General features: G+C 39.6%; 1 protein-coding gene across 5 annotated transcripts in view; it reads left to right on the plus strand.

Annotated features, from left to right (window-relative positions):
• The first annotated feature begins 2,806 nt into the window (after positions 1-2,806).
• The window catches only part of TRAF1 (TNF receptor associated factor 1), a 29,601-nt gene continuing 8,476 nt past the window's right edge, over positions 2,807-23,931 (plus strand). Inside the window, exons 1-5 of one of the 5 annotated variants that reach the window (XM_084493827.1) lie at positions 2,807-2,844; positions 16,195-16,416; positions 17,388-17,472; positions 20,981-21,079; positions 22,521-22,682. In XM_084493827.1, coding sequence (XP_084349953.1) covers positions 2,822-2,844; positions 16,195-16,416; positions 17,388-17,472; positions 20,981-21,079; positions 22,521-22,682 — 591 coding nt within the window. In that variant the 5' untranslated portion in view covers positions 2,807-2,821. Of the gene's footprint in view, positions 2,845-14,387; positions 14,505-15,969; positions 16,417-17,387; positions 17,473-20,980; positions 21,080-22,520; positions 22,683-23,931 lie in introns of those variants that run through there. The other 4 variants (XM_084493828.1, XM_084493831.1, XM_084493829.1 and 1 more) reach the window with 4 other exon arrangements.

The raw sequence follows: 23,931 nt of genomic DNA on the forward strand, positions 1-23,931 counted from the left end.
TGTAGGTGTGCTGCAAGAACAAACTTTTTTTATAAAACCCTTAATATTTCTGAGTAATAAGCTCACAGAGGACCTTTAAAATAAGGCAAACATTGTTAGTCTCATGATTATAAGACAGCAGTGTTAAATCAAGATGAAAAAGAAAATAGTCATGTTACTACAATGAAAAACCAAGCATATGATACAGGGGAACCCCACTCTGAGAGAGATCAAATCTAGTGTTTCCCCTTGCTGATGGTGTTGAATCGTGCATAAAAGCTTATTTTCCAGATAGATAGTGCAGTTTGTACTTGATTTTTTCACTATGCTTCTTTATTTTTGAAAATATTTTGCCAGAAGAAATTGCTCCCCTTTATAATTTAGGCATCATGTCTTATACAAAGGAATATACACAGCTTTTGAAACACTCCCAGGTTGCCACTCTGACAGAAACAGTAGAGGGAGCGCAAGAACACAGTTTTCATGTAGGTCCTATAAACATTAGTATGTTACTCCCTCATGTCCTAAAAAGAACTTCTGAAAGACATTTTTCAAATGTTCAATTACTGAAAATGCCTAGTGAATGAAAAAAAAAAGAAGTGCCTTACTGTATAGTGCCACAATGTTGATTTCCTGACTGCTAGCAGAAAAAAAATAATCTCACCCAAACTCTTAGTGAAGTTCACCTGCAAGACAGGAGCCACCCCATAATCTCTCAGATTCTTGGCCAAATTTTAGATTTGATGGAGATGGTTTTGTATTCAGGACTGTGTGATAAAGAGGGTGCAAAGTATCCTCTGACCAGCACAGAGTTGTGAGCATGAGTGTCTGCAAGCAGCGATACAGCCAGTTGGTCAGGATGCTGCACGCATTTTAAGGATAGCAAAATTACTCCCCATGGAGAAATGCAGTATGTGAGAACTGAGAATAGGAAATGTACTTCAGTGCTGCTTCCTGCCTTTTAGAGAGATAATCAAATAAATGCAGTTTAAAACCACAAAAATAAGGAAATTCAGAATTCAGCCTGAGAAAGTCCTCCTTTCCCCGAACTAACTTGGGCATTGTCTAGCAAGTGCATGTACATGGTAGCATGTACTGAGTGAAACTTAAGCTACAAATTAAAACATTTGTATCAAGCAGGAGATTTCTTCATATTAGAATTTCCTAGATTCTGTGATTTTAGCATATACACTTTGTGATATTTCAACAGACTAGGCTACACTGCGGTTTAATTTTATAAGGTCACCTCACTTCAAAAGGTTCTTACCACTGGGTATATTGTACTGATAATGGCACTGTGAATTTCTCAGAATTGTTAGCCTTCCACTAAAAGAAATTGATGTAAAAGTACAAGTAGGGATGCCTAAAGTAATTCTTTTGCATGAAGAAATCTTGCAATGCTAAAAAATACTGGAAGCAAATATGTGCGGTAGCAGACCAGGGAAGCAGCATGTAAACTAATATAACCTGTATGAAGTAGATATGGGGAACAAAAATTAGGGAAATGAAAAATAATAAAACAAAAAGCCATAAAAGGGCAGCCTGTTTCTAAACCAGTAGGAGTTCAGCATATCAAGTCTTTGTAATGCTTTCATTTTACTCTTACCCTCCATCAGCCTGTCTCTTCAGTCTTGAAATCTCTAATTCTGCTGTAAACCTGGAGCACTGGAGGATTTACATGAACAAGATTCTGAGGCAGCTCCCCTGAGACTGTATTTTTGGGGGAAACCCAAAGTTTTCTGTTTATCTTCATAAGAGAACATGCTACAACACCTCTGTGTTTGGAAGATCTGGTGCGTAAGTGCCTAAGGATTAGTGCCATGGAAAATTAGTGCCAGTTTCCATTAGCCATGGAAAAGGATAGGAATAATGCTTCTTCTAACATATACATTTATCCTCTGTGCAAAATGTTTCTGCAGAATCCAGCACAGGTACCATGTGGGCACAGTTACTGTCTGTTCCGTGTCATCTTGTTATTAAGGTAACTCTGTATTCATAGGGTACACATCAGCCACTGCAAACAAAACTGCACTGACTTTAGATGGGATGTTTACACAATATTTGCAAAACCTGCACTGTTCAAATGGCTCTATCCTTGCAGCTAGTGGCTATTGCACACTGCAGTGGTCGCCTTCTTCTCTGTCCCAGCGGACAAGTCAGAGGTTGCATATGTGTGGAGAATGTCTTGCTCTTCTGCTGTGGATAATCTTTGTCTGCTGTTATGAAATTATGTTTGTATGACTTTGCAAATAAAAGCAGCCAGTTCATCTATTGTCTGTGCAGAAAAAAAAAAAAAAAAAAAAAAAGTTTTATTCCTTAGGTTTTCCTTTTTTACACTTTTCTCTGGAATACCTCTTTGTGGGTGTTCCATTGTCTTTTCCTGCTGTTAACTAGTGTTATATTTATACTCTCTATGTTCTTGTCCAAAATAATAAAAAAAAAGTTCCCAAATAATATTTGTGCCATTCATTTGTATTTTAAAACATAGCAGACTGAACCAATGTCTACTGCAACATAGGTAGATTGGTAGATTTACAACAAATGCTATTTTGGCACTTGATGACTGAATTGGACAGTTAAAAAGCCTGCCTTGTCTCCAGGAAAGTGGCAGATGAAGGGCCAAATTACATTACATTCTCACAGCTGCTGGCACAAATCAGCTTAGTTCCCAGTAAAACTGAGAAAATAATTTGATACAAAGTACAGTTGCACATATTTGTATTTTTATTGACTAGTTGCCCAAAAGCAGCATGGCCAAGAACTTCAAAATCACAGTTTTTCCTCTCTCTTAGGAATATCTTCAGTCCAGAGTGATTAATATGTGGAAAGAAGAAGGTCACAGATGCACTTTTTAATTTTGGCTCTGTGAGTACTTTTTTAATCTTCTAAACTTTTCTAAGAAGCATAAGATAACACTATCCAAAAATATCTGGATATAAACTGAAACTGCAGAGTGAAGTACACTTAAATGCTCAGTGAGGTTGTCTAGGCAGTCCACCTGTAAGCATTTCTACTTCTGAACTGTACTTTACATAAAAGCTTTACACGACAAGGAGCATGTCTTGTTTTCAGACGTGACTTGTGAAATTTCAGTTCTATTGATTATTTCAGTGAGACAGACCCCAAAGAGTTTGTATTGCTCCTGAAGATCTAGCAAACTAATTTTAAAATACTGTATAAAAATGCTACACTTATTTTTTTTTAAACTGACTTGATAATTATCTTTAGTCTTATTTGTTGTTGCTGCTTCTATCCAGTATTATCTATCCATTAGATGGAGATCATTACAAGATTGACAAAATATTTTAAATGTGTATTTTATGTGTGTGTATATTTAGACATTTAACCATGTGCAGTATGGAGGTTTGTGTACATATGTACATACTGATGTTGAAAGATTTATCTTTCTCATGTGGCATTGCCTTGCTTTCATACGAAAACCATGGGGGAAAGGTACATCTATTTCTTCATCTATTTGACACGGGAAAATTCCATTGGATCTAATCAGTAAGACAGGAAAAAATGGAAGTAGCACGGGATTGATTTCAGAATCTACTGCCATGCTAATCTTAGTGATTTGCAGTCAGAGAGCCCTGAGGTACGCAGCAACTCACAGGATTAATCTCAGAAAAAAAATAGAAATTCCTGGAAAAATCACTGCTTAGATGACTCATCTGTATTATGAAATGGAAATTATTTCAAAACACATTCTGTACTTACTGGGGATTCTGGACATCAGAAAGGCCCTTTTATATCTGAATTGTACACAGTGTTTTTCTATTCCTTGGTTGTTTATATACATGGTGTGCAAGTCTCCAAATGTTCCAGGCTTTGAGTCATAGGCTAATAGCTTTAGTGGTTCTAGAGAAACATGCGTTTGGCTACTATACTTTTGTATTCTATCCCGAGTCCAGTGTCCCTATGTGAGCTTACTGGTCTGCCTCCATATTAATGCACTTGTCCAGAGAGCTATGTACTCCATCCAAATTTATTCTCACTTTTCTTAGAACAGTGATGGCTAACCTGGAGTCTGTCAATTCTGGCAAGATGCCAAGGGCCGTGTGTAAACAGGCTTTTTCTAAAATTCATTTATTGGCATAATAGTATGTTACAGTTGAAGTAGTCTCCAGAACGAACTTCAGAGTTGCTTCTAGTGATGTGCACAGATAATCTCTAAAAGCAGGGCCCACTGAAGTCAGTGAAATGAGTTTGGTCATTATACTTTTGTTCCTTTTTAATACATTTCCCAGATCAGTCTCTGAATAAGAAAATTCACCAGATGGCATTCTAACGTGATTCTCCTTGAATACTCTTGGCAGATATGTAAGACATGAATTAGATGAATTCCAGAGATAACAACTGTAAGGGTTATTACTAAATAAGCCTTTTAGTTATTTATTTAAGTATTTTTCCATAAGTTTCCATTTCTATTTCATTGATTTTTCTAGATAGATGAGTGCAACAAAATGATTTCCCTCTTCATTGCAACCAGAAATTTGTCTAATTGATCCAAGCTAATAAATGATTGAACAGACCAATTCCACCCTATTATGCACAGTGACACGTGAAACATTCACTTTTTAGGTCTGGTCATGAAAGCTGCTGTGCTGCATCTAACTACTGTGACTAATTTAGGAAGAGAGCCAAATGGTGCCATTCTCTGGCTGTTGCTTTACTAGCAGTGCAGAAATGATCTGTGAATACAACTTTCTGGGTATATCAGAAAGCCTAAGTAGCCTGAGCCAGATCAGTGCTCTGTCAGAACTCTTTTGAGTTAAGAATACCCTACAGTTTTAGGAGAGGAATGCTAAGTCCCTGTATAAAGCTGTCACTTTTTATATTTAAGTGATTGTCATCATTCTTTCTTGGCTGACTTTAAAACATATCATGTTAAATACCAGGTGAAAAACAGAATTGCTTATGTGAGCCAGTAAGATTCAAGTCCAAGTTATCACATCATTTTTATTTTGTTATGACAATACACACAATCTGAAATCATCTGGAAGAGGAGAAATATTCATTTCATCGTGCTGAGGTGTTTCCTCAGTGTATTTGGGCAAAGTAAAGCCAGGATATTGCACTGAAATTAATTTATCTCTCTTTATAGCAATAAAAGTGTTCAATATAGGCACAGCCTCTTTTCAGAGTCTGTAGGTGGGATCCTGCACTGGATGGAGAAATAAAAAACCCTGGGATCTAATCCTTAGTAAGACTTCAAGTTCAAAAATCTCTTTCCATAAGTAATCTCAAACTTTCCACAAACATCCCTGTCAGTAGATTCATTTATAGTATGGGTGTAGAAATGAACAGAAGAGATGAGTGAACACATACTAGGGAAATCATTTTTTTCATTTGAGTGAATATTATTTTGTAATTTAAAAAATCATTCTCTTTCTGAGGGCTGCCAACTTGGTGTTCATCCATTGCGAGTTCTCATTTGACCCTACCTACAGAGCCTTATTTACAGTCTATGTAAATGTTAGTGTTTACGCATGTCTCCTAGCAAAATGTGTTCTTAATCTCCCGCTGAATTCTTACACGAGAACACACTGAAATTTGGCATGGCCATCAGTTATTTTCCAGTAAAAAAACCACCTTATAGGAGCTACATATGCTTTCAATTTTTAAGATATTTAATAATGTTTTCACCTCTAATTAGGAGAAATATCTGGGTTTGGCTCTTTCATTCTCCTGGGAACCAAGAGTTTGGTTTTGCCAATTGCTGGGTCATTACAAAATTCCATTGCTCGTGTTAAATTTTGCTTTTCAAATTCTGAATGAACTTGGAATTTGGATACGTGTTTAAGCAGCAACTGATTTCCTGGAAAACGCTGTACGGAATTAAACCCCACAACTTTCATAAAAAGAACATTCAAGTTTAGAAAACAATAGCAGAGAAATCTTGATTAAAGGTTTCTGTATTCAGCCCTTTCTTTTCTATCCCAGGAAGTATCTGTTACACACAGGTGGTTATTCATAAAATAGTTGTATGTACCCGTGCTAGAAGCCATGAAATGCAGATTATCCCTCAGGTGCTGTGGTTCAGACTATGCTTCCTTTATGTGCTACTTGATAACTAAGCTGTCAATTTCTATCTTAAGGAAAGCAATCAAAATTTATATTTGATGCACTTTAAAAACAGCTGAGACAACGACAAAAATTGGGGTTTACAATGGAAAATCAGTTTTCTCTTAATGACAGCAGCCCCGCTGGCGCCGGTAAAAAGTTCTCCAAAAGAAACAGAGAGAGGCTTAGAGTTTGGATGTAGTACACTGCAAGCTGGTTTCAAGGAGCCCTGTCATGGACTTGTATTGTCTAATTTGGCTTTACAAGAGTAACCTCAACAGCGCATTCTTTCCACTGGCTATTATATGTTCTCTGCAATTTATACTGTGAGGCTATAGAGCACATCCTTGGCTAACGCAAATCAGTGTTACAATTATTTTGGAGAAGCTATACTTTTTATACTTGATATCCAGTTCTGTAGATGTAGTATTTCTTTTACCAATTCACAAAAAAAAAAAAAAAATCAAAGAGAAAATATTCTATAAACATCTCACCCCCACACACATAGAGATTCACATTTCTCTATGCCAGTTTATACCTGCTGAAAGGTGATTTACAATGTATAGACATAAATGTTAGTTCTGCTGACAGACTGGGCATAAACTGCAGCTGTAACTGAAGAGTTGCACTTACTACGTGCCTGTATTGTCTGTCTCTGCCAGAGTCTGATTAGCCAGTTTTCCTTCATTATTTATAAAAAGCAATATGCCATAAAAATGTCATTTTCACTGCCCAAATCATAAAATTTTCCACAAAAGCTTACTGCTGCAGGGTCCTAGCAAATATTCAGACACATGCGCTGACAGCTAGGTAGGAATAGGTATTCGTTTCCACCATTCCTGTAATTCCCAAAGTTTGGAGCCACCAGTCTTTGTGATATTGAAAGGTATTTTGTTTCTAGCTCCAGTTAGTTTTGTTATATTAGAACAGTACATACTGAGGAATTGTTTTAAGTAGCATTTGTAGTTTCTTTCAGTGCAAATGTGGGTTGACCTCTAGATAAATACTTATGAAAGGGAACTGAAAGTCAGGAGGTCCATTTTGGTCCTGAATTTCACTAAACTTTCACCAAACATGCATCACGCCATGTGCAGCAACAGTTTTAGAGTAATATCTGAGGTAATAATTACTCTAGACTTTAGACTCTCTGAAGAATTGACTCTGTGGACCCACTTTTCACAGGTGTTGAACATCTACACTTCTACTTCAATTTAGGGTACAAATTCTCAGCCCTCGTGAACACCAAGTTGTGCATGCCTTTAACTGAGCACCCGAGCCTGTACACCGAGTACGAGAAGTTATTTTGAAGCCTGTGGACTTTCAGCCTTCTTCTGTGTCTCCTTTTTCTGTGCTACATGGAAACATACCTTGGCAGGGGTACCATTTGTTAATATTTGCAAAGTGCTTTGGGATCTTTGGGTGGAAGTCAGCTAGTGAAAGTGCTGCTCTTGCTCACAGCAGGGGCAGGAGGGGCAGGGAAGGACGTACTGACCGCTGCCACCTTGGGAGGGCTCATTTTGAGCTGCCCAGGGTGCTCAGGCTCTTGTACAAGCATTTACTCCCATTGACAAGAGAAATCTGGAGATATATTTGTGGCAAAGATTTCAGCTCCTGGGATGAACCTCTTTGTGTACATAGTGACTGAAAAGGCAGTGCCTGTTTTCCTCTGCACCAAGTACATGCAGACAGAGATATATTTTCAATGTTTTCAATATTTTCAGTATTTCAAACTTCGGTGTCCATGAACCTCACCGAGCTTGTGGTTATGTAAAACTGTTCAACCCAGGCTGATGGGGGAATCTTCTTTATGTCCCTAGTGTCACTTGTGGCTTCCTATCAAAGCTAATAACTTCAGCATTTCACAGTGTCTGTATGGCACTGAAGAAGCCTGGCAGGATCAGCCAAGCTTCTGTTTTGGTCAGGAATCTCAAAACTGAGCTAGGATCAAAAACTTCCCATGGAAACTTGAGGGGTCAAATTAATCTCTGATGCAATTTAAAGGAGTAAAATGGATTAATACCAGAAACTTGGGAAGGTTCCTAAACCCATGTGAATTTAAAGCAAGTTCTTAGAAACCTATGCTACTGTGCACCACTTCATTGTGTCTGTTGGCCATTTGCCCCGGGTAAGCAATGCCCCAGCTGATTTTGGTGTCCAGTTCTGAACAGAACTGCTCTGGGGCAAGGCAGAGGGCAGTCCAGCTCATGGCTCTGCCGGCCAGGCCTGGGCTTTGAAGCAAAAAAAAAAAAAAAAAAAAAATCATGGTAAGGGAAAATTTTAGATGTGATTTTAGATAACCAGATTAAAAAATGCTGAATTTCCATCCTGTATGTATCTTGTCACAAAGAAAATTCAACTTCAGCTTGTGAAAACTTTCACAATTCTGAACCACTGCACTATGAAACCAATCTGCAATTTCTTCCAGGATGACCCATTGTTACTGAGCGTGAACAGATGGGAGCATTCATTTCCTAATCACTTTGTGCCCCATTCACTTGCTGTGGGGTTTCAACATCCAATTTGTGATGCATATATTCAACAGAGAGTTTCAAGGTTTGTTTTCTTGGCTGAATTCCAAGGACGCTGCTGGGAACTTGTATGTGATGATGTGATTTTGGAGTCCCATCTCTGGCAAAGCTGCCAAGATACTTGGCTTCATGAGAGGACTCTTTCTATTCCAGAATTTAAGCGCTAAGCCTGCTTGCCTCTGTCTGTTCAGAATATAGACCTGTCTTTCTCTTAGCCGGCTTTCTCCCACTTCCAACTTTACTCTTTCATTCAGGCGTCTCCTCTGTTTACAATATAATTTTCTTTCTCTTTTAGATTTCTCTTTAAAGACATTTTGTTTTGTGAACGCTCAGGAGTTTTCTTTCTGCAGCAGTGTTTTGATGGGAGGTTTGCTTCTCTGCAGAATACCATTTTCCTAGTGTGAAACCTTGGATAAAGCTTGGAAATTCTGTGTTCCCCAGGTTTCTTGCCTATAAAATACAGGCACAAATAGACATTGTAAGTGGTGGTATAGAAATTATTCAGGTTTATGAACCATGCTGAAAAATGCTATTGCAAAAATAAGCCTTGTGCTGTTAGTCACTTTCCAACAGCAAAGTTAATTATGGTCTCAGTGGAAGAGAAATGCAAATTAGTGGACAGTAAGTCTCTTTCTGCTTCTATCACGTGTATAAAGATAATCTTCTATACATCTTTTAGGATGAAGGTGCTCTTATTAACAAAATGAGTAACTTTTGGCAGGGTTACGGAAGATTTACCGTAGTCTCCAATATTCCCTCTATTCCTCTCATTAATGCAAATTAATGAAGACATTATTAAAGAAATCTCTTCTTTAACAAGAAAGAAAAAAAAAAAAACACGTTTTTTTTTCCACTAATTAGTCCCACTCGAATATACCACATTTTCTGATAATTATATAGTTTCTGTAACACACTGTACAAGTGAACTGAGCTATCAATAGCGTATCCACATTTTGCCAGCTGCTTTATAGTCAAAAGATGTTGAATCTTAGCTTGTTTTTTCATGTTACATCCAGAGCATTGGAAGAGTGTTTTGGCAGGCTTCCCGCTGGGCACAGCTCCCATTCCCAGAGTTCTCTCCAAAGCAGTAAGAATGGAAATAAGCAGCTAAGAATTTTCCAGTTTAGATCAGACTCTGTGTATGTTAAGAGAAACAGAAGCAAAACCACAAGTACCAGCATAAGCCCTTGATGTAGACAGGCTGCAACAGAAAGCAGAGCTTAATCTAATGAAACTGTCATAAACTGTTCCATGTCAGCTTCACACATCTATACCCGCTGTCTGTCCCGCTGCAGAAACGTAGTGACTGAGACAGGTATACCACCATGAAGCTTCGTAATGTAAAAGAGGCCTGCATAATTAGGTTGCCTAATATCAGGCTCAGTAATCTTTTCATGATGTTTTTATGCTGAAGTAGTATTGCTTACAGGAAACTATCAAGGACACGAAGAGAAACATTTTTTTTCTATCCTTTTCTGTTCAATGGGATTCCTTGGCTTGTATAATGCCCAATTTTATGGGTGGTTCTTTTTTTTTTCTTTTTTTTTCTTTTTTTTTTTTCTGACAAATGCTGAAGAGTTATTCCAGAACATCTATTGTTTGGAGAGAGGAAAAAAAAAAGTACTAGAACTACTAGGAAGCCGATGATAATACTATGCTATAAAGAATATGATCTGGAAAAATTTTGAGGCAGAGTGGGGATAAAGGAAAAAAAAAAAAAAAAAGATTCCCAATGTCTCTTTGAGGATTACAGTCCAGCTTTTATGGAATTTAATGGGAAACTTTCCATCCATGTAATATGAGTTGGACTAGGTCCTCAGGATATCACCATAATGAAGCAGAGCTTAAACTGGTAGTGGGCTCAGGCAGATACAAGAAAAACATTTAAAATCTTTTATTGTAGACAAGACTGAATTGTGGCAAAGCTGTCAAGTTTGCTGAGAATAACAATAAATCAAATTTCACGATTCTTCATGGTTTTTTTTTGAAAGTATTGAAGATAAATTGATGAAATTTTACAACTTTGTTGTACTCCTACTGCATGGGTTGCTAAAGTCTGGAAAGAATTAATAGCATAGAAGATAAAGAACAAACTAGTATCAGTGTTATGGACAGCCAGGGATCTTGACTTGGAGCACTCAGCTCCAGTTCCTGGAAGTACTGCATCTCACGGGGGCTGGATCTTCTTTATTAACAAGTTTTCACTCCCGTGCTTTACCAGTTTTTCAGGGTTCCTAGAATACATACACATTTCCAGATCATTTATACTAACTGAAAATTGTGTTTTCACCGAGTGAGACATCCCTATCTCCAGCATTTTTTTTTCTGTCTGAAATGAGATTCTCAGCCCTGAAAATACTGCTTGCACTTCAACTACAGCCCGTAAATCAGATAGCATCTGAGCCTAAATTCCATTTGTAAATACACTAATAACTGTTTAATTAAAAAGTTCAAGCTCAGGGATGTCTTCAAAAGGAAAATACTGAAATCAAATATAGTCCCTCATGATCTTTTTTTGTTTTCTGGGATGTGTAAGTGATCATTCACCTTAAATAGTAACACAGTGCTCTGCAATGCTAGCATTGGTGAAATGGCTCTACAATGAAGTTAAGCTTCAAATTTTGGTCTCTCTCAGAGCCACATCCTGTTTTTGGTTAACTGATCTCATATGGGGGAAATTTACCAGAGGAAATATCTCTAGTTTGGAAAGTACCAAAAACTTATCTTTAGTTTCTTTCTGTAATTCAGCACCTTTTAAGATAGAGGTGTAATACTTTTGAGAACTCTCAAGGCTGAAGTGAAGGAGTGAGCTAACTGCACAGAAAGGAGGCCTTGTAGGTTAGTGGCACATGGTGCCCCTTCATCCCGAAACAGAAACTGTCCCATGGGTGTAACATCAGTCTTTCTGAAATGATTAACTTGCACCTCTCTGTATTCTGAAAGCTTAAAAATGCCACATCCAGAGCTATTTTTAAAACTTCTTGAAAGATTAGCTCACATCCTGGTAGAAACTGTCTGTGCCAGATTAACTTGCCATGACTTTTAGCAGCCCTAATTATAAAGCAATGAAAGCAAATATTTCAAGCCCTACAAACTAAGCCAGATCACACTTTCCACACAGACTCGTTAGTTAATACAGGCCCTTGATGACTCTGCATTCAGAGCATCTACAAATACATTTGCAGCATAGAGAAGTAAAGAGAAGGAAGTGGAAATGAAAAGACATTACATGTGATTCTGAAAGTATTAATAGGGCAAGTCTTCCTACTCACATAAGTGGATCTTGATATTTAAATTGGAAGTCTTAAAAATAACTTTAATAGAACTGACATCATGTTCCTCTTCCACAATCTTATTGCCAAATCTTATTAACATCCTAGCTGTTAAAGAGGTTACACGTGCAGGTACCATGGCGGATACACAAGTAATTGTACACTCACACTGCTAAACGAGCCATTTTCTTGTGCTGTGACAGCATTACTAAACTGCACGTGATGCTTTTCATCTGGTGAGATCTAAGTGGTTTACAAAAGGAAACAAATGTTGCTCCCTCTTTGCAGATTGGAAGGTGGAAGCATTCACTTGGCTAGTGGTTTATCCAACGACACTTCAGTAATGTGTGGCAATAAGCCAGAAGGATACTCTAAAACAAACTCATGGCAATTGGCTCCATCAGACCTATGTTTTCTTCTCTCTAATGACAATTTCCTTTGCATCATCATATTTAAACCATTAAAACCTTAAACAATAACAATAATTAAAAAGTCACTTTTTTGACAAAGTGAAGGATCAGATTATTTTCTTGGAAACAGTCTTGCATCCTGATTCCAGTGAGGCTACAGGGTGGAACTGAAAATAGTATTTGGCCCACAAATGATTTTTTTAAATAAAACAGGGTGAAAGAAATCGTGAACATAAACATAGGAAACTTCTTAGATAATGCTTCCAAGAATGGGACTTCTATTATTAAAAATGCTAGGCATCAGAAGATGGTCGTTCTCTGTCTCCAAGTCCCATGAATGTGCTAGTATACAGCTGTGAAAAGATTCTGCCCGTGCAGCAAATGAGCTGAAGTATGCTGTGTTACAGACAGCAGAGCCTGAAATGGTAAAGAAAACTGAGCAGCTATCTGCCCTTCATAGGGATGCCGTGTACATCTCTTGTGCTCTGAGTATATCTTTAATACTTCCTGTTATTTTCAATTAACCACAAAGATGATTGAAAATAAAATTTGCTATCTCAATCATTTTGTACTTTTTTTTTTTTTTTTTCTTGGTAACAGGTTTTGTTAGCCTCTGTTCTGCAAATAGTGACAGGCTTGGTGCTTATAGTATCCTCACAGTACTGCATAGTTATAAGATTATTTTTTTCCTGTGTGCATATACATATCTGGTATATCAGCCCTATAAAGGATAAATATATATCCTAGCCCTGGACCTGGCCATCTTTTTAGAGTAATTTTCTTGGACGTATATATTTTTTAAAATTAAGTTGCCATTCTGAAGTCTCAAAAAATGCTTTGTTTATTCCTCTTTTGCTTGACATTGTCCTTTTGAGACAAAAATGTAGAAGTTTAATGGAATTCTTTGCTGGGAAATCTTCACTAAACCCAGCATGCGCGCAGTAACGGAACACATGGAAATGAATACATGTTGCTATATCAGCCAGGCAAACAAGCTGAGTCACACACAGCTGTGTGAGCAGAGCTGATGAATATTCCTTTTTTCTTTGTGAAAACACATGAATATTGTTATGAATATGTATTCATAACAATGTGAGGAGAAAAAAAAAAAAAAAAAGTTCGGGAATTAATTCCAATGTTTCTTCTAGCAGTGCAACAAAGCACTACAGCGTTCACTTACATAATGAGGGCTCTCCCTGGTTCCCAGAATATCCCCACTTTCCAAGCTATTATTTAATACAGCTCTGGTTAGTTTTGTATTTGGTAATCTGCAATTATGTGGGGGAGACAATCACCCAGGGCAGCTATTCCACATGTGGCACTAACGGAGGTATCAGAGCTCAGTTGGACACTCACTGATAAATAAACTTGCAGGCTGGCATAAGCTACCTGGATGCAAGCGCTGCTCTAAGTGCTGCAGCGCAGCAAACCAAGCGAAGCATCTAGAGCACCAGCTCCTCTTTTTGCGTTTAGTTGTCAGCTAGGAGTCCCCCCCAGTGGTATTTCCCAAATTTCTTTCGCAGGGAAGAACTAAGAGATTTGCATCTGAAAGTCTCTTCTGACTGAATCATAGTCCATGTGGTTGCAGCATGTGATTTCGGTGTAAACTTGCCTTATCCTGATAGTGAAACTTCCTTTTGTAGAAATCTTCCCTGCGCTATGAGCATCTGAGAAGGATTTGCATACCTTGGTTAACTGGCTTTGCGTTAGCTTGTTACGAATATCAACTGCATTTGAGAATAGCTGGAGGGCAGAGGCACGGGGAGGATCCCCAGGAGGAAATTCAGGCACCCAGCTTTACTCTGAGCACTCGGATTTCCCCCGAGCAGAGCAGACGGAGGTGCTCGGGGTGCAGCTTTCACTCCAGCCCTGCACTCTCTGAGTTACAGGGCAGGTCGCGGTGTCACCCAGCCACAACAGCACCGCTTTCAGGACCCACCACCACCACCACACCTAACGCACTCCATCTTTTAGCTGTCCTGAGGGGACTTTGATCCCTTGGGGCCTTTCCACGCTCACTCCCTCAGCTCCTCGCTGGGGACAGGCCCGGAGCTGCCCCCCCACACACTCCGGGGCTCCCCGGGCCGCCTCCACGCCCGCTTCAGCCGCCCCCGGCGGGCAGGGCCCGGCCTCGCCACCGCCCCCACCGGGGCGGCCCGAGGCGCCTCACGCCGCTCCCCGCCCGGCCCCGCGGCTCTCCCCGCTGCGTGCCGAGGGGCCCGGCCCCGGCCCCGGCCCCGCGGGCTCAGGTAAGGGGAGCGGGAGGGAACGAAGGAAGAAGGGAGGGCCCCGGCCCCGCCTCAGGCCGCCCCGGCCCCGCTGAGGGGACGCCCGCTGCCCCTCGGCATCCTCGGGCCTGGCGGGTGGAGTGGTGAGGAGGAGGAGGAGGAGGAGGAGGAGGAAGGAGGAGGAGACCGGCCCTGCAAAGCCTGTGGGTGGTTGGCAGCGTCCTCCTCTGTGCCTGCTGTCACCGGGTGCCCATCAGTTACGCCTGTAACAGAGCTTCATTAGCTAGCGGTGCGGTTTCTGTCACATTTAGCATTGCAGGCTTTCATTTTTTGGGTTCTTGAGAGGTTTGGCAGTGCTGTGTTTGTTGCTCGCCTCCCTTCTGAGTGCCTAGAGAGGCCAAGTGAATTGCCTGAACCAGAAAAAAAAATGCTGTTCAAGGAAGTATTTAAAATCCTGGGGATGCCCTGTGTGCTGGGTGTCACAGTCACACCGCTGTCTCTGTGCCTTGCCTGGCCCAAAGGTCTGGCTGTTCGTCCCCACAGAGCAAACAGCTTACACGGGAGGTGTGGAAAGTGCCCGCATTGCTGCAGCGGTGAAGGGAAGGTGGGAGATGTCAGTCTGAGTCTCCAGACACAGGGGACGGAGCTGAATTTGGGTCTCCCATCGTTACGGTTTTCTCTACCAGGTGGCAGCTGCACTCACTTCCATCCCAGCCTCTCGCTGTGTGCTGACGCAGTGCAGGGGGCTGCAGGGTGCCCCAGAACCACAGTGTGGACATGTAGGCAAGGCAAGTCTGCTTAGGGAAACCTGGCACCCACAGAGCACAAACCTCAAGTCCAGTCAACTTAAATATTGATTCCATTGCTTTCACACTTGGTAGTGTTACTTTTAATAAAGTCAAAGTTGGTACTAAGATACTAAGATAAGTTATTTTGTGTCAGTACTGTCAAGGGAAAAAAAAAATAAAGTCTTCAATAGATTCATGTTCCAAATGTGCCAGGCCCCTGGGTAAAAACCTGTCTTGAACTTTCCAAGCAACTGTGGAGACCACCAGAATCACTTCTGGTTGCATATCCAAAAGTATTCAACTGCACACCTCTTGTTAACCAAAACCCGTGCTGAACATGCTTTATACCTTTTCATGTGTGGCTTTAGGTGTTTCTGGTTAGAGCACAGGTGTTAAACTTTTTGTGGACTTGAGATTTCCTTTTTTATTTTGCCACTAGTGTAAGGACTTAAGAAAAGTCATTAAAGACATATCAGTTGCTCAATTTCTGCATCTATACAGTATAATCTCAAATTTTGGCTGCTGGAAATTGAATGTTGTTGGGGATTTACTCTACAGGAAATTCTTTTGTGTGTCATGGACAGATGGGATCAAGATGATGGGACTGTTTACTTCATCTTTCTACAAACTGAAAAACTGTGGGAAGAAAACCCTGGACTTCTGTTTAATGTATTGTCCATTTTCATATTGTGTTTCAGGGAAATTTTAAATCTGTACAGTAATTTCCTGCTGGTACCTCGTCAAACCCCGCTGTGACATTTAGTCACGCATGTCAGCTACAGAGTCAATTAAACAGATCACTAGACTACTACACAGATTTGGAGCTGCTTTGAGGACTTTGATGCCTGATGTGTTCTCTCACATCAAAGTGAGCGTGTGTCTCCTCGTTTCAGCACCTTTTATTTTTTCCTCATCTTTGACAGTAGTTTACTTCAAATGGCTGAGAAATCAAGCAGAGGCCCGCAGGATGTCCCCAGCTCTTCTCCTGATGAAAATGAATTTCCTTTTGGATATCCCACTAACATCTGTGAAGATGCACCTGATCAGAAGTACCTGTGCAGCAACTGCAATAATATTCTGAAGAAAGCCCTGCAAACGCTCTGTGGGCATAGATACTGCTCAGCCTGCCTGTCGTGGATTGTACGGTAGGTCCTTGCTACAAAGGGTCACACTGCTGTGACCCGTTCTGTGGCTGCAAGTACCCTGTGCAGTGCCACTGTGCTCAGTAGGTGAGAGTCTGTGGCTGCCTGGCCCACAGGTCTGAAGACACTGTACAGTCTGGAAGTACTTACCTCCAGGGAACACGGGGTGGTCTCTGCCTCCTTCCTTGTTTCCAGTGTGGATGTCTATGGGGTGGGAAAGGCTGGATTACAGAGTTTGAAAGGTGTCAGTTTTCCTGTGTGTAATTGCAACATAACAGTACTGGTTTAACTTTGAACAATTAGTGCAAGGCTGACTTAATACTATCATAGGAGTTTACAGTCCTTTGGTAAGTGATGGGATGGGATTTTAATAAACATTATCTTAGAGTTTGAAATGTAATAACTCAGCTAGATCACTACATATTAAGGTGCTGTTGCCATTAATGACAAACAATGACAGCCATTATCCTGAAACCAGGAGCTAGGTGGGTATTTGTTATGATTAAATACGTGCTTCTGTCCTCCCTTTTCTTTCAAGAATTACACCTTGATTCAGAGCCTTTGGAAAAGTTCTTGTCTGCCCTACAGGTGGGAGGTGAAATTGCAGTACATGTCTGTGTATATGAGCTGACTTGAGCTTTGATGTTTTGGAAAACAGAAGCAGTCAAGATACGGTGACAGGGTTGCAGTCCTGGCTAAATAGGTTCCCAGCTTTATTGTTTTTCATGATCCAAGCTGCTGCTGCTTTGGTGAAATACAGATAAAATGTACGGGCCTGGTTCTGATCTCGAGGAATGGAATAGCAGGGGTTTTGTTTGTTTGTTTACCTCAGTGTGTTTAAAAATCGGCCCTTTAATGAACAAAGGTTATGGATTCTGAGTAGAAATTACTTCCACATTTTAATTTATTTCAGTGTGTATACAAAGACATCCTAAACTACAGTTAACTAATTGATTGTTTATTCTTTTTGCCAGAAACAATAAAAATCCAATTTGCCAGAAATGTAAAGAGGAGGATCCCAGTACTTTAAGTGAAGGAAGCCTATTGGCAGAAGAAAGGGTAAGTCGTAGTTACCAGTTCATTAATTTATCATTAATCACTGCCTGTAGTCAACATTAATCACTTCCTCTGTAGTCAACATTAAAATATAATTTAGGAGAGAATGTTAACTTGTGCTTCAGTCATTTGAGTTTCCCAAAGTTTTTGTTTTTAAAAGGTGTAATGGCATCCTTAGGACTTTTCAATTCTGTTCAGTTCTGCAGTGTAAAATTCCCCACTGTTCTGTATAATTAACCTTTATTGCCTTCCGTTAACCTGGGCTTTCCTACTTGTAATAATGTCTTAGCTGTTACTTACTATCCTTAATAAGTATCGTAGTGGCTTTCCCACTTGGGGGTGGCAAGTTTCTCTGCACCCTTCAGACATGTTACCGAACTTTCAGGTTAGAGCTGTCTCTCAGAGAAGAAGCTGGAGTATAGGCTAGCCAGCTGAATTGCCTGGAGAGTGCTTTGACAGCCGGGATATCTGGAGAAAAGAGTGGAAAACTTAGAGCTGAACATAATCATTGATAAAAATTATGCACTGGCTTGCATAATTTTCATCTGTAATGTAATGCTGCAGATCTCTTCTGCTGTTATGTGATTTTCCAGGCATGTCACTGCGCTATCCTTTATCCTGAATACAAACACAGGGCTCAGTACCAGCTCATCTTCTTCCTTCCTTTCCAATTCCAGGCAGGAATACCAAGAGATACACATTCTGTCTGAATTTGTTAGGAAAGAATGAAACCCAAGAGTCAGCTGGCAGTGAAGTAAAAGGCAAAATATAGTAACTGACTGCAGCAAAATAATGAATCTGCAGTTAACACTGAAGTCAGTAAAATCTCAGAAAAAATCCTCAATTCTGCAGTAAATTTCCCGGTAACAGAATTTCATGCACCATAGAACCACAGATAGATAGAGCTAAACCCTTATGAAATTCTTATTCTATGTCGACTGTTAATTTTTTATAACTTTCAGATTTCTCTTGTGCAGGATTCTCCCTAAGTCTTTCGGGACTTTCTGCAAAATCTGTGGGTGGGTTACAGTAAACAGGGCCCCACTCTTGCAAACTGATCTGTCTGGGCAGATTCTTATGCCTGTTGAGAGTCCACATGAAGTCAGTCACCACAAAAGCACGAGGATCTGCCTGTACAGATCAATTTACAACAAATGATCCACGGTTTGTGAACAACATGAGTAATAAAGACTGTATAGCAGGTTTGTTCTTTGCTCCATATCTTATCCTGGTTAATCTCTGCTTTACCTTTACTGTGGTTTTGCTTAATGTTTATTCCCTATGCTATCTGTTTATATGTTTATATTTTAAATAAGATACTTACACAAGAGGAAATAAAAGGGCCTATCAAGAGGTGTATCTGCTTTATCTTATCCCATGATCTTCCATACCTTCCCTATCATATTCTTAATTTATGAACTGTTGGCATACTACATGTACTTCAAGCCTTGCCCTGGTGCTCTTCAGGATCAGTTGGTGTGCATCTGCCACTGAAGTCAGTCAGAGGAGTGGGGGGCATCCGCCTACAACTCTGCTCACACCCTATCTGCTGTCATTCATGAAGCTCGCTTAGGGGGCAATTCTCTACTCTGCACTGAGCTCAAACCCCTTTGTGGCTCTCCCTTCCTCGCTGTGTTAGAGCAGTGGAAGATCCTGGTTCAGCTGCAGCGAGCTCTGGGACAGACAGAACCAGGCGTCTGTGGTGTCCCACAACAGCCACTGGCAGCACCTGCACCAACATCTTCCTTTGAAATGGCTAAAACGAGAGGGAGACGTCCAACTGCAATATAGCAAATCAGAGAGAAATAGTTTCTGTTTCCTTTTGTTTGACCCAGAACACTTTACTGTCAGTGAGAGTCATCTCATTTACAGTACGAGGGTCTGACTCAGGCCCCTAACAAAGTTCCGTGCAAGCTTATGTTCCCAGATAGGAGGGCAAGAAGTTCTGCGGGTATTTCAAAGCAGTGACCTGTGCGGATAAAAGAAGAGAGGAGGATTTTCTGCCTTGTTTTTTAACAGATCTGTGTCCAGAGTGATTTACCAACTCCAAATGTGAAACAAAAAGCACAGGGAATGCACACAGCAGTAAGAAACCCTGGCACTGCTGGGACTGTCCCTGTAGTTAAATATATTTTAAAAGATCTATTTAGTAATGTCAGGAAATTCCTTGAGCTTTTTTCTTATGACATGGGGAAAAAAGCCACCATGTGCTTGATAACTTGAATTTCATTGATTTGTTCATGAATTAGACCAGAATATTTTAGAGGCTGGGGCTGGTATGCTTTCACTAATTGCTGGCTTACTACATAATATCTTCCATACATGCAGATGGAGCCACACGTGTTTGTACAGCCTATTAGTTTTTTTTTTTTGTGTGTGTGTGTGTGGTTTTTTTTTTGTGTTTTTTTAATTTCTTATTTGTGGAGTTGTTTGTGATCTGTGTGCAGAAATTCTTCAGAGGTAGACTTTGTTTACAGGTTGAGAAGAGGAAAGGAGTTTCTATTAGACTCTGCATATATAAATTTATTTCCTTGTTACCATTCATAGAGCTGGTAGTGCTTCTTTTACATGATTTAATAGGACGAATGTAGATGACTACAAACATTTGTGTCTAGATTAAAAGACAAACAGCAATGTTGATTCTGATAATTTTATTTGCTAACTTTTCTAACTCATTGTGTAGAATTTCAGTAACCTCACTGAAGTGTAGACATCATTTATAAATGTTTTTTCCCCCTTTATATGTAGAGACCCCCTCCCCGGCCCCCAATTCCTGACTTGCTCTTCGTTAGGTTACATAGGAAATCTGTTGTCCTCTTACTGTGCACTTACCACTGTCTTGTTCTTGTGTCACTGTACCTATTTTGATTGTGCAAGAGGTAATATTAAAAATGTGAAGTATTTTATCATTTGCTGAATAATTTCACAATTCTTCACAGCGTAAGAAAAAAAAAAAAACAGCTAAGTAGTAATAAATAAATAAATAATAAAAAATCTCACATGTGGTTTACATTTCTTTAGTACACAGTGCCATACTAAATGGAAACAGCCTGGTCTGAGAAATGTAGTCTCACTGCAGAACAGACTCAAGTCCTCTCTACAGCACTTTAGGAGGTGTTAATGACCCCAATAATGAAATGCATTCATTAGAGTCGCACATGGCAGCACCCTATAGTTAGGATCACATCAGCACATTCATTGCACGTGATGTATTTCAGGCTTCTGTGAAAAGGAACTTGAAATAAAAGCTATAGTTGGCCATGCATTTTTCAATAAATTTATAATGCATCAAATAATTTATTTTAGAATCATAACAAAGAAATTATAATTATTTGCCTCTACTAACATCAGAATACTTGCTAAATAGGAAAGTGTTATGGTAGTAGAGTAAATAAAACAAAAAAAAAGAAGGGATTTATCAAGATCTGAAGTCTCGATAATTCCTACCACAAAAATGCATGCTGGAGTACTTTCTGCCCAGTGATTTTTCCTTACTGTGTTTACTTTCCAGGCTTTTGGTGATGCTGCCATTAATAAAGAGATTTCTGAACTCAAAGTACACTGTGTGACCCCTGGATGCAGTTGGTCTGGTATCATGAAAAATTTTGAAGTACGTTTAAAGGCAATTTCTTTAAATTAAAATGTGTTTTTACTTGAATGTGGACAGAAGAAGAATGAAACTAGTTTCTCAGCAAACACAGATTAGTGCAAATTCACAAGAATCAACAAAGATATCGTGATTCATACCAACAGAGTATCTCAAAACATCTCATTACTTTAACAGAGCTTTGATCAAATCCAGAACATCCTGAATGATTGTGAAATTAACGTTGCTCAAATGTGTCAGCTATGGTTTTTTATTATATTTATTTTCTGTAGAGTTTACTTATTATTTAAATTCAAAGATGCTACAAGCAGTAGCATGAAAATACTTCAATTTCCAGGACATTGTTATGAGCAATATCTTCAGTATTTTTTTAAATAGAAATAATTTCATCCTGTGCATATGATTCCAATTGATTGAATGCATTCATCATTCTTTTCAGGCAGATGTGAAATGCCCCAGATAAAAAATTTAGATGGACAGGGTTTGTGAATCCGACATGCAAAACAGAATCATGAAAAAATGCAGATAAATCTCATGATGCTAAAGCAGCTTTATTTTGGACCACTGCTGTAGGAACAGGGTGCCTTTCTGTATTTATAACAGGGAGTCTGCCATGTACCATGGATGCCTGTGAATGCGATAAGCATCTGAGGTGCTGCTGCCTTTTCTTGTCTTCACTAATTTTGCACGAGTTTTCTATTTGAGTGCATTCCTCTTTAAGGAAAAAAAGTCTGCCCAGTTTTCTCAGCTTCATAGTTTTGAAAACTGGAGCCCCTCTCAGCACGAATACATGGCAAAATGAATTTGAAAGTTGAGCGTGTGATTGAAATTGGCATGTCTGAGCCAGTTCTGTAGGGGACAGCCATCTCCCTCTAAAGACAAAATCAGTTGTGACACAGTGCCAAATATTCAGTAGAAGAGGCCAGAATAAATATTTTATGTTGGAATACTGTGTTTTTAAGAATGAAAGTGAACCTGTTGGATGTAGTCATGAAAGAAGATGCTGACGGTTTTCTTGTTGAGATGAGAAGATGCAAATAATGAAAAGTTTTAGAAGTTATTTAAAATATAGATGAGAGTTGTATCCTAACTGTTGCATAGGTGTCAGATGACCATTCTTTTATGCTACATAGAAATGTCAGCAGGCTAACCACATTCATCCTGTCAGTCAGAGCAGTTCCAGAGAGAGCTCATGTTTGAATCTATCAAAAGTTTTTTTTTAAATATATTATTATGATTATTATGATTATTATATATTTTTTTAAGTTACAAATTATCAAAAAAGCCCCAGTAAAGATGGTGGATTTTTCAACACTAATCTTGGTAATGCTATAGAGTGGGACTTTACCCGAGCTTAGAAGAAATGTAAAGCAAAGCTGGCAGAATGCAAGCTATTTATGTTTCTCCACAGTTAACATTTTGGTTTGCAACTTTTAACTTCCAGGAGCATCAGAGTTTATGTGAATATGCTTTAATCCCTTGTCACACTGGCTGTGGACACATGGTAATGAGAAAGAATCTTGCAGATCATTTGGAAGACGGATGTGTCAATAATGTGACAGTGTGTCAGAAGTGCAAGCGGAGCCTATCCAGTAGTGAATACCAAGTGAGAACATTTATTTGTTTCAAATAATGGTTTTATATTAATGGCTTTAATAATCTATCATGACATTTTTCATCCTGATTTCATGAATGCTGCTGCATGTAGAGAAAATTTAATTCTTCTGAGTTTGCTATTTTTTCCATGTATGTATTCAAGTGAAAAATGATGTGTATTTGATAGTCTGCTTGTGATGTTACAGCAGGGAGGGGGAAATACCTGTGTGCTCAGCCAGGGCTCGGGTAGTCCCCATTTTAGCTCCAGTGTCAAAGTGTCTCTTCCAGTATGAGGTAGATATGATAAAGAACCACAGACAGTTACAGGGAAGAGATCTTGAAAAGAGTCTTGTTTTTTTATTCAAATTAAAATTGCCTTTTTCTTTTTTTTCCTTTCATCAGATAGTATTTCTATTAGGTATTATGAAAGCAGGGCAGCAACCTGCATTGGTACTTGCAGATTTTAAGTGACTTCGTGTGCTCATTTTAACATTTTTAAAGATGCTCTTCATTTTTCCCCAGTTTTTGAAGGTGCAAAGCGGTACAAGTTCTGGGGGTGGTCTGAGGGCATCAAAGGAGCTAACAGAAACTGCTCTGTATTGCTGAAGAAGGAAATGGTATGGTGGGGCAGGTGAAAAATGTTAGAAAATTAGCTGCTATACGAGATTGCCAAAGATACAGCATCAGTTGCACGTTTCTCAGCCTCATGGTGGAAGTGCAGCACCTTCTGTTTAGGGCATTTTGTGCTTTAAAAACTCCTGGGACAAAGCAATAGCAGGTTGAACAAGAGAGACCCACCCTTGCTAACACCACTACATGCGTTTCAATTTGAAACCTCTGAAAGCTTTCTCATCCCAGCCCCACCTAGCTCGTGACCCTGTGGGTTCTCGTCTGGGAAGGTGTTGCTGGGACAGCACACTTCTGGGGTAGAGCAGGATGAATGCTGAGCCCTCCAGATAATGCAGAGAGAATAGTTGCCAGTCCTGGAGTTTTGTCCTGGAGTGGGGGCATAGTGATGTTAAGACCTACATAGCAGGAGCGTTGTGAGTATCTCAGAAGTGTAGCCTGATGAGAATAGCAGTGGCTGGCTTTATATGCCATTACTGTCACAGATGTAAGCCTTTCCAAATACTGGGCCATGAGATACACCCAACATATGGGGGTAGCAGTCCTTCATGGAGTATGAAGAAGGCACTCGTTCTAAAACAAGCTTAAGAAGCTTTTGCATGCGCTCTTCATATCTCAGCAACTCTTGTGGA

The sequence above is a fragment of the Aythya ferina genome (assembly GCF_964211825.1).
Source record: "Aythya ferina genome assembly, chromosome: 20".
Classification (NCBI taxonomy): domain Eukaryota; kingdom Metazoa; phylum Chordata; class Aves; order Anseriformes; family Anatidae; genus Aythya; species Aythya ferina.